General features: G+C 44.6%; 1 protein-coding gene across 1 annotated transcript in view; it reads left to right on the top strand.

Moving 5' to 3' along the window:
• LOC144479240 (decorin-like) overlaps window positions 1–7028 on the top strand; it is a 68882-nt gene extending 61854 nt beyond the window's left edge. Inside the window, exon 8 of the mRNA XM_078197909.1 lies at window positions 6479–7028. Coding sequence (XP_078054035.1) covers window positions 6479–6673 — 195 coding nt within the window. The 3' untranslated portion in view covers window positions 6674–7028. The remainder of the gene's footprint in view (window positions 1–6478) is intronic.
• The last annotated feature ends 4940 nt before the right edge of the window (window positions 7029–11968 follow it).

The following is an 11968-nucleotide window of genomic DNA, read 5'->3' on the forward strand; positions in this document are numbered from 1 at the left end:
GCTGTCCATTGATTCCAGCTACCAAACCTCCCAATGGTGAACAGCCTGCAACTATTAACTAGGCTTATGAGTGAGGAAGGACCAATTTGACCAATCTGTAAGATGGAAAGCAGGGCCTGTGGAACCATTTCATTGCCTTAAGAAGAGGATGGAAAAATATGAAGAAGAACCTTTTGATTACATTGCCTTAAAAAGAAAATGAGTCCAAAAATAGTGTGGGAAACAAGAATTTGGAAGTAATTACTAAACTGTCTGTTGTCTTTGCCTCACTTACAAGGCACCAGAGCTCTGAAAACCAACTCACTTCCCCCAGCGTACCCAGGAACATGTAGAGAAGAGGAAGAGTGGGTCAGTCAGCTCCTTGAGCTTGTCCTGCTCTTCAAGTTGATCATGGCTGTTCTGTACCTTAACTCTCTTTCCCCACATTTGTTTCACATCCATTCTTACACTTCACAGAAATTTAGTGATCCAAGTCTTTAAAAAGTTAATTGACTGACACTCCACAGACTTCTTGGAGAGAGTTCCTGATTTCCGTTATTCTCTGGAACCATAGAACCACAAAATCCCTACAGTGCAGAAAGAGGCCATCCGGCCCATTGAGTCTGCATTGACTCTGCAAAGGAATGTCCTACGCAGGCTCTCCCCTCTGCCGTTTCCCGTAACCCTGCATATTTACCATGGCTAATCCACCCAACCTACACATCAATGAACGCGAAGGTGCAATTTAGCGTAGCCAATTCAGCTAACCTGCACATCTTTGGACTGTGGAAGGAAACCCAGAGGAAACCCATGCAGATGTGTAAACTCCACACTCACAGTCATCCAAGGCTGGAATTGGATCTGGGTCCCTAGCGATGTGAGGTAGCAGTGCTAGCCACTGTGCCACCCACTTTGCTCCCAGTTTTAAGATTATGGCTGAATTTTTTCACCAGAATAAATAGTTTCACCATATCTAACCTATTGAGTCACTTTATCAGTTTCAAGACTTCAATTAGATCACTCCTTAAACTTCTCGGTTTGAGGAAATGCAAACCAAATTTATACAACCTATCCTCATATTTTAACTCTGGTATCATTACATTAGGGTAAAAACAAATTGCTGCAGATGCTGGAATCTGAAAGAAAAACAGAAAGTGCTGGAAATCTCAGTAGGTCTAACAGCATCTGTGGAGAGAGAATAGAGCTAGCGTTTCAAGTCTGGATTTCCCTTCGTCAGAGCAGCCCTATTCTCTCTCCACAGACGCTGTCAGACCTGCTGAGGTTTTCCAGCATTTTCTGTTTTTGTATCATTAGGGTAAATCTGTCCTGCACCCTTTCTAAGGCCAATGTGCACTCTTTGAGGTACAGAGTCCTAAACTGAGCACAGTACTTTAGATAGAGCCTAACCAAAGCTCTGTTCAACTTTATTCAATCATCACTTTATTGCTTTTGTAAGATTACCTCTCGGTCTTCTAGGGTATTTAAGCTTTGTTTCTGCCCTGGTTTCTCACCAAGTGAACGTTCTAGGGAGCAGATGAAAAACTATTTACTTTTGTAGCTTGCTTTTGGCTTTTCTGATTTGTTGGGAATCCAAAGGTGACTTTGCATTTTCCCCACAAGAAAAACATCTTTGTCTGTTTCCTCTGGAAAACCTTTCAGTTTTTTTGGCTCATGAACGAAGCAGATAATCGCTCTTTTGCTTTTTTTGGAATCAAAAATCTATGTCATTTTATAGTGTAGCGTAGAATATTCGAGCAAAACTCCAGACTCTAAGTTGGCTGCAGTCAATGACTGAATGGCAATGTCCTCATGATAAAAACATTCAATATCTCAAGCTATATTTCTTCATCACCCAGCAACTTGTTGTTCTAGCCACTTGGCAGGGGACGTTGCTGCTGAATAAATGATTGAACTAAGGATGAGGAAAGCAATGCAGTCACTCATCCAGCTAAAGAGATTGTAGTGTAGAAGTAAGGATCGAACTCCGGTCACTGAACTAACAAAGGTTCATTATCAGAATATCTATACACATTGCAGGGCAAGAAAAAAAGTCTTAAATTCCACAGGCCCTAAATTCTGACTCTTGGAACAAGCCCAGGCAAGTCTGGGCGAGTCCCAAAATGCTCCCGAATGGACCAGTGGGTCACTTACTCTTTCAGGGAAGCACCCCTTAAAGGGCAACAACACAAAAAAAATCCTAACAACTGCCCATGGAAGAATCCATTTGTGTCGTGAAATATCCCATGATTCTTGGCTCCATTACTCTGTCTGGAAGTTTATTCCACATGTTATTCACCTTTTATTGAAATAATTTCTTGACTCAGTCCTAAGCTGACTCTTGTTTTAGTTAAAACAGTGATTCTTTATTTTACTCTCGCAGTTTGACGTATTATTCTGGGTGAGCTTTTTCTATCCTTTAATAGAGTCTTTAGAAGATAGTTACTCAGTTTTCTTCCCTTTCTGGCTTCAAAACCAGGTTTCTTCAGTCTTTCTTTGTAACTCAGATCCCCTCCATCATTTTGTGGTATTGCCTCCGGTCCTTAGAAGTGCCTCCTTTATATCCTGGCAATGAAACCTTAATACATTAATCAAGGTGGGGTCTGACCAGAGCTCTGGGAAGTGTTACAATTATGAGGCTTACAAGATCATTATGTTTTGGGATTAGCTTTAAAGTTAAGTTAAATGTAAGGGACCGTGTAACCTGATCCGAAGACTACCTGACAGCAAGTAGGGGTGGTTTGATTGTTAGAGGAAGGTTTGGATTGTTTTACGTGGAAGAACATGTAAGGAAGAAGGTGGGATAATGGCAGCCATCTCTGAGCTCACAATGGGCAGATGCTGGGTCTCCCAAAGTCCCAGAAAGGTGTTGAAGGTATTGTGTTGTTGTTGTACTATAATTGTCCATTTGCTTCTAAGATGAAAGAAAGTTAGGGTCAAGAATAGCTAATCAGCATTTCTACTTGGATGCAAGCTTAATGTGTTTCATTTGCCATGACAAATATGGCAGAGGAAGCCATTTTTGAGATCAGGTTACAGTCTTCTTTACAAATCAATAAATGTCACAGACAGCAGTTCTGTGTGTCCAGCACAGGGAAAAGGCTATTTTGGATTTTGAGCTACCATAGCCGGATATAGGGGGGAGATGACATCAAATCAAAGAGATACATCATGCAGCCATCTAAGGAGTCTGGGAGAGTTTTTCTGGCATGACTGGAGGTGGGGGGTGGGGGGTGGAGAAGAATCACCAGAACAGATTTTACCTTGATACAATCGTTATACAAAGTTATAAATCGGTGAAACTGGGATGCAGGAACACGTTGGAAAAGGGGAGAAGCTGTAAACTGTTTGCTACAAGAACTATAATTCCGTGGAGAGTGAGATGTGTGATACAGCATGGTGGCACAGTGGTTAGCACTGCAGCCTCACAGTGCTAGGGATCCATGGTCAAGTCGGCCTTGGGTGACTGTGTGGAGTTTGCATGTTCTCCCCCATGTCTGTGTGGGTTTCCTCCAGGTGCTCCAATTTCTTCCCACCATCCATAGATGCACAGGTTAGTGGATTGGCCATGCTAAATTGTCCCTTAATGTCAGGGGGAGTTAGCAGGGTAAATATGTGGGGTTACGGGGATAGGGCCTGGGTGGGATTGTTATCGGTGCAGGTTCGATGGGTTGAATGGTCTCCTCCACTATAGGGATTTTATGATTCTATGAAGTAAAAAGAGGAATAGTCCTTTCTGTAATTTATAGTATAAGTTGCTCACCAAAGTAAATAGTGTTTGGTGAATAGTGATATTTTAATTCTTTGTTGCAGTCGAAGTTTCAAAATGTGAAATCTTGTGTGTCATTCTTTTCACTCATTCAAATCACTTTTTAAAAATCATCAGTCTCTATAGAGATTGTAACAACAGTCTGATCATAACCTCCTCTGATTTATGTACAACTGTTTTAGCTATTTTGCTTAGCACAGTTCCAACTGAGGCTCAGGGGTAGCCATCTGTCTCTGAGTCAGAAGGTTGTAGATTCATATCCCATTCGACAAACATATAGGCTGACACTCCAGTGCATTACTGAGAGAGGTCGTTGCATCGTCAGAGGTGCCAATGCCTAAATAAGACATAAAATCATGGTTCTGTCTGCTTTTTCAGGTGGATGCAAATGTTCCCATGACATTATTATGAAGAACAGGAGAGTTGTATTTGATTCCTTGGTTAATACTTATCCCTCAATCGACATCACTAAAACAGATTTTCTGGTCATTATTTGCTGTATTTGTTGCAGACATGGTAAGCCAAATGGCTTCCTTCAGCACCGGAACACATTTATGATTCTGTTTATGGGAACTTGCTGTGTTCAAATTGGCTACCATCTTTGTTCCATTACAACAATTGGCTGCAAAGCACTTCAGGATGTCATAAGAACATAAGAACATAAGAAATAGGAGCAGGAGTAGGCCATCTAGCCCCTCGAGCCTGCCCTGCCATTCAAGAAGATCATGGCTTGTCTGAAGCGAATCAGTTCCACTTACCCGCCTGCTCCCCATATCCCTTGATTCCCTTATCGATCAGAAATCTATCTACCCGTAATTTAAACATATTCAACGAGGTAGCCTCCACTACTTCAATGGGCAGAGAATTCCAGAGATTCACTACCCTCTGAGAGAAGAAGTTCCCCCTCAACTCTGTTCTGAACCGGCCCCCATTTATTTTGAGGCTGTGCCCTCTAGTTCTGGTTTCCCTTCTAAGTGGAAAGAATCTCTCTACCTCTACCCTATCCAGCCCCTTCATTATCTTATATGTCTCTATAAGATCGCCCCTCAGCCTCCTAAACTCCAATGTGTACAGACCCAATCTGTTCAATCTCTCCTCATAAGCTACACCCCTCATCTCCGGTATCAACCTGGTGAACCTTCTCTGCACTCCCTCCAAGGCCAATATATCCTTTCGCAAATAAGGGGACCAAAACTGCACACAGTACTCCAGTTGCAGCCTCACCAGTGCCTTGTATAGTTGCAGCAAAACCTCCCTGCTTTTATATTCTATCCCCCTCGCGATAAAGGCCAACATTCCATTCGCCTTCTTGATCACCTGCTGCACCTGCAGACTGAGTTTTTGCGATTCGTGTCCTGGAGTTCTGGAAGACTTTTCCGAAATGCAATTATTTATTTCTTTCACTGATAATACAAGCTTTGTTATTTACTATTCTGCTTTGGTCAAACATATTTACTGCAAGACATCTTGGTCGCTTTTAGTTTCATAGAATCCTACAGTGCAGAAGGAGGCCATTTGGCCCATCGAGTCTGCACCGACCACAATCCCACCCAGGCCCTATCCCCAGAACCCGATGCATTTACCCTAGCTAGTCCCCCTGACACCAAGGGGCAACTTAGCATGGCTAATCCACCTAACACGCACATCTTTGGGAGGAAACCGGAACACTTGGAGGAAACCCACGCAGACACGGGGAGAATGTGCAAATTTCACACAGACAGTGAACCAAGCCGGGAATTGAACCTGGGTCCCTGCCACTGTGAGGCAGTGGTGCTAACCACTGTGCCACCATGCCACCCTTAGTTATTTCAACACACTTGTGGATTATGCATGTGGTGAAGTGCTGTATGCGACAGGCACTGGATGGATTCTAACTAGGACAGTATAGTGAAAAAATTGTCACTTTATTTCAAAATAATGCAAGGCCTGGACAGAGAAGGGAGGGAGAAACTGTTTCCATTGACATAAGAATCGAGAACCAGAGAACATTTAAGGTGAATGGCAAAAGAATCAAAGGTGATATACCAAAATGTTTTTTCACGCAGCAAGTGGTTAGGACCTGGAATGCACCGCCTGAAATTATGGTGGAGGCAGGTTCCATCGTGCCTTTCAAAAGGGAAATAGATAATTATGTAAAGACAAAACATTTACAGGGCCATCTGGAAAATGCGTAGGAGTGAGGTAAGTTGATTCGCTCTTGTAGAGATTCAATGTGGTGGGCACAGTGATATTGTCACTGGACTCGCAATCCCGAGATCCAGGGTAATTCTCTGGGGGCCCAGGTTTGAATCCCACCATGGCAGATGGTGGAATTTGAATTCAATGAAAAATCTTAAATTAAAAGTTAGTAATGCACCATGATGAAACCATTGTTGATTCGCTGATATCCTTTAGGGAAAGAAATCTGTTGTCCTTACCTAGTTTGGCCTACATATGACTCCTGATCCACAGCAATGTGGTTGACTTTTGAATGCTCCCTGAAATAGCTTAGACATTTAGCTTAGCAAGCAGGGCTAGTAGGGATGAGCAATAAATGCTGGCACAGCCTGCAATGCCCACGTGCCGTGAATGAGTTTAAAAAATGGGCCAAATGGCCTCCTGTAACCATATGAGAATTCTGTGGCTTGATAAATGTGATTACACCGAGCTCTGTTCTGTTTTTATACCTTGTTGGGAGTCATTGTTATCGTCAGAATTCATTGGGCTTTATTTTATTTATGATTCTAATTACAGGCCCTCTATCTCAATGACAACCAGATAGCTCACTTAAAAGGCGGTGACTTTTGCCCTCAGAATGATGATCCAATGAAGAGCCCATACAGCAGGATCAGCTTGTACGGGAACCCCATTCCATACTGGGAAATTGAGCCTGGAATCTTCCGCTGTGCTGTGGACTGGATATTTATCCAACTGGAGAGACCTAACTAAAGCTTCATGATGAATATTGACTGAAACTGGTGCCAGATACCAAACTCCAGATCATTTACTTCCATCTGCACCATTGACTTTCTTAACCAAACTGCTGAATAGCAAATATGAAAGTAAAAAACATAGCAGCAACATTTTCTTTTTACACTCACTAGATTCACTCTGCTACTAGTTTATGTGGATTTGTTTTTCACTTTCTTAAAATATGTTTGCCATTTCTTGAGTCAATAATGTACACAAGCATGTTCTGCATCATGTACTGTAATATGCACAAGTGACATGCATTCATAAAGAGAACAGCTTTTGAGCAAGCTTTCCATTGCAGTTTGCATAATAAAAAATGTTACAGAATGTCCATATTGATATTATGGTATTATTTGATGGTGAACAATCTATTTAATGCATTAGAAACTGGAGTAATTCAAGGTGACTCAATGTGGCAAGTAACAAACTTAACCATTTATTGACTGAGAAGAATTATATGCAACTGTGGTCTAACAGCACAACGATACAGATCTACTCCCAGCAATGCCCTGACTCCAGCTGAAGCCTTCCAGCCTCCGGAATGCATGCCCTCGCTCTAAATTGGCCCAAGTTGTGGGCAGCACGGTGGCACAGTGGTTAACATTGCTGCCTCACAGTGCCATGGACCCAGATTCGATTCCCGGCTTGGGTCGCTGTCTGTGTGGAGTCTGCATGTTCTCCCTGTGTCTGCGTGGGTTTCCTCCAGGTGCTCCAGTTTCCTCCCACAGTCCAAAAGACATGCTGGTTAGGTGCATTGGCCATGCTAAATTCTCCCTCAGTGTACCCGAACAGGCACCGGAGTGTGGCGACGAGAGGATTTTCACAATAACCTCATAGCAGTGTTAATGTAAGTCTACTTGTGACACGAATAAATTAATTTAAAAACAAAACAAATTTGGGCGCTCCATCGGTTCCGGCCCCGTTATGTGGCCTACAAAGGGTTGCCCATTAAAGGGACCATGCTAACACAGCCCTTTCCCCCCTAATTTCTTGGACTACTGATGATAAGACAAAAAGAAAGACAGTTAATACATAAGTAGACAAAGAGCAATATTACAGAAGGGACACCAGGACAAGACAGTTCATAATGTCAGCCAATCTGGAGACTTCTGGACCATATACAAATCTGTCAGGGGTTCATCAGCAGCCAGTGATAGAGGATGCACTGATGGAATGGCTAATCACCTCAGGAGCTAGGTCCTTGCTGGCCCCTTCTCCTGCCTCAGTCCTCAAAGCCAAAGTAAGTAGTCTCACAACACCAGGTTAAAGTCCAACAGGTTTATTTGGTCGCACGAGCTTTTGAAGCATTGCCCCTTCATCCAAATAAACCTGTTGGACTTTAACCTGGTGTTGTGAAACTGCTTCTGTGCCTACCCCAGTCCAACACTGGCAACTCCACATCATGACTACCATCCAAAGTCAAAGGCTGTCTTGGCCCCACCATGGGTGCCAAAATATCTAGTTCTGAGGCTGGTATATACAAACTTGCTGCGGGGCACACCTGCTTGTCTCCCAGAGCTGACTCTACTCTGTTACATCAGTGATTGATATGCTTCTTTACTTGACACCACATGTGCATTAGCGGCGGCACGGTAGCACAGTGGTTAGCACTGCTGCTTCACAGCTCCAGGGACCTGGGTTCGATTCCCGGCTTGGGTCACTGTGTGGAGTTTTCACATTCTCCTCGTGTCTGCGTGGGTTTCCTCCAGGTGCTCTGGTTTCCTCCCACAGTCCAAAGATGTGCGGGTTAGGTTGATTGGCCATGCTAAAATTGCTCTTAGTGTCCTGGGATGGGTAGGTTAGAGAGACTAGTGGGTAAATATGTAGGAATATGGGGGTAGGGCCTGGGTGGGATTGTGGTCGGTGCAGACTCGATGGGCCGAATGGCCTCTTTCTGTGCTGTAGGGTTTCTAAGATTTCTAAGAAGATGTGAGACCCACCCCATCTTCCCCTCAACTCTCCCTGGCACCCAGGCAAGTCCTTGCCAAAATGAATGGGCAGCACGGTGGCACAGTGGTTAGCATTGCCGCCTCACAGCACCAGGGACATGGGTTTGATTCCCGGCTTGGGTCACTGTCTGTCCAGAGTTTGCACATTCTTCCCGCGTCTGCATGCGTTTCCTCCGGATGCTGTGGTTTCCTCCCACATTCCAAGATGTGCGGGTTAGGCTGATTGGCCATGATAAATTGCCCCTTAGTGTCAGGGGATTAGTAGGGTAATAAGTAGGTTTATGGGGATGGGGCCTGGGTGGGATTGTGGTGGGTGCAGAATCGATGGGCCAAATGGCTTCCTTCTGCACTGTTGGGATTCTGTGAAAAAAGTCGTCAACATTTAACAACCTGTCCCCTTTCTGAGAGTCATGATACTCTTTCTAAGAGGCTTGCCTAGTCTCCACCCTCCCTGATAAATTTGAGAACACTAAGTCTAAACAGGTACAAGATGTCAACCGATTAGCAATTCTGCAGGTGTGACCCCAGTGGTGGCATGAAGTGTAGTTTTGTAGGACAGCAAAAAATGTACCAGTCACAGTGGCAATGGCCAATGAGCCTCCTTCTTCATGGAAGCTTTGAACGAGTGCACAGTTCATCCTGCCAATCCATTTGAGGCAGGATGGTGGAGGGTTGACCTGACATGGCGAATGCCATTAGACTTGATCAAAATCTGAAATTCATCAGCTTGAATGCTGTTCCGTTGTCTGAACCCCACATTTTGGGAAGACCATGGATCACAAAGATCTGTCTTAGTTTCCAGAGTTTGCACCATGTTCTTCAGGAAGTAATGTGTAATCCTGTAAACAAGACTGTAAAAGGCTTTCCATAGTGCACTGAAAATTGGCACAGGCTGGTGAAACACCAAATAGCAATTGTGTATACTGACATAAACCCTTGTAGATGTTTATTATGACTAGCTTTCTGGAGTCCTCATCCAGTTACAGCTGTTGACAAGCTTGACTTAGGCCTAGCTTAGTATATTTGAGGACCCGTGCTAAGTTGCCTGGTGTAGAGGTCCTCTAATCTTGGAATGGGGGAATGATCCAGCTGAGCTCCCGTGTTTATCTGTCGTTCCCACAGATCCTCACGGTACAGTCTGATTTTAAAACAGGCACGATGTGCGTGGCCCATTCAGAAAATGGCACAGGTTTGATGATGCCTAGGCCTTTCAACCTTTTCAGTTCGACCTCTACTTTCTGATGTAATGCATAGGGTACTGGGTGAGTTCATAAAAACCTAGGTGTATCCTGAGGCTTGAAGCAAAGTTTAGCTTTAATCCCTTTTATTCTACCTGGTTCTCTCTGGAATACCTCCTGATATTTACAGAGGAGCTCTTTGAATCTCCCATCCTGGACATTAAATATTTCCAGCCAGTTCAGTTTTATTTGTTTTAATTTATCACATCTCATGAGACTGTCCTTCAAACACCATGACGGGTAGCTGAGCTGGTTTCTATAGGATATAGGCAGGAAGGTTTCCCCCATTAATTTTAGTGTCTGTCCAGTGTACATTGTTGAAGTAGCCTCAGAATGGCTAAGACCATTTTGTTGCAGGATCTTCTGGAGATGTTTGAATGTTTTTTCACCTAGGAAAGTAGCCGCAGCGTCAGTGTCGATCTCCATTTTCATTAGATGGCCTTTAACCATTAAAACAGTGGTTCCCAAACTTTTTTCACTGGGCCGCACTTTCGGAATAAAAATTTGCTCGCGCCACACCGAATTTTTTATTGATAAGAAATACATTCAAAAACAAAAAATAAACAACTCCTAGCAGTGCTTTATTCATAACATAGAACACAACTACTTTATAATATGATCATAGGACATCCAGAAAGCATAAAACAATGCTTGTTTAAACCATGTTTAAATGTTTCTTTGATTGGCCTTGAATCTTCCCGCCACACATGCCATCCTCTCTCGCCGCACCAGTGTGGCGCGCCGCACCCTTTGGAACCACTGCATTAAAACAATCTCAATTGCAAGTATCTAGCTAGGCTGGACCTGATTGAATGTGTAACTCTTGTCTGGTTCCTCTACCAGCTTATTCATAGAGATTATATTCATCATCTCATTCTTTTTTTTTTGCAGCGTTCTGAGCAACCTGCTTCGCCCTACACCTAGCTTGCAGGTGACCCTTCTTTTTTGCATCTGAAGCAGATAAAATTCTTGCACCAGCACATCTCTTGGGTATCCCCCACACTGAAAATGTGCCTCAGACCCTAGTGCTGAATGACTCTCCTCAGCCTCCGCTGATCCCTCACTCAGGCTGTTCCTAGAAGCAGCCAGCTCCTGCCACACCTGGTTCACCTCATTCTGCACAGCCCGCAACTCACACACACCCCGCAGCTCACACACACCTCGCAGCTCACACACACTTCGCAGCTCACTCACACCTCGCAGCTCACACACACTCCACAGCTCACACACACCCCGCAGCTCACTCACACCCCACACAGCCCACACAACCTGCAGCTCACACACACCTCGCAGCTCACACACACCCCACAGCTCACACACACCCCGCAGCTCACACACACCTCGCAGCTCACACACACCCCACACAGCCCACACAACCTGTAGCTCACACACACCTCGCAGCTCACTCACACCCCACACAGCCCACACAACCTGCAGCTCACACACACCTCGCAGCTCACTCACACCCCACACAGCCCACACAACCTGCAGCTCACACACACCTCGCAGCTCACACACACCCCGCAGCTCACACACACCCCGCAGCTCACACACACCCCGCAGCTCACACACACCTCACAGCTCACACACACCTCACAGTTCACACAGATCCCGCAGCTCACACGCACCTTGCAGCTCACACATACCTCACAGCTCACACACACCTTGCTCAGCACACTCAGTCGCTTGGGCCATCTCTACAGCTTTTTTGAGTGAAATCTTGATTTCAGAAGCAGCTTCTTTTGGATGTTGAGGTTGTTGATTCCACAAACCAACCGGTCACTTAGCATGTCTCCCATTGAAAGCCTGAACTTGTAGTGCTCTGCCAGCCATCGAAGTCTGGTCATGAAGCCGGAGACCATCACTCCTGGCTCCCTGACAGCAGGGTGGAATTTGAACCTTTGCATGATAATGGAAGGTTAGGGGTTATAGTGATCCATAACTAAATTGACCAGCTGGTTGAAGATTTTGTGTTTGGATCTTCAGGTGATGTCAAACCCCATACTAGATTGTAAGTCTCTTCGCCACAGATTGTGAGCAGTGTCACCTTCTGCTTCTCCTCGGCCATTATTTTGTTTGCCGAT

Source organism: Mustelus asterias, chromosome 25 (assembly GCF_964213995.1).
Source record: "Mustelus asterias chromosome 25, sMusAst1.hap1.1, whole genome shotgun sequence".
Lineage (NCBI taxonomy): Eukaryota > Metazoa > Chordata > Chondrichthyes > Carcharhiniformes > Triakidae > Mustelus > Mustelus asterias.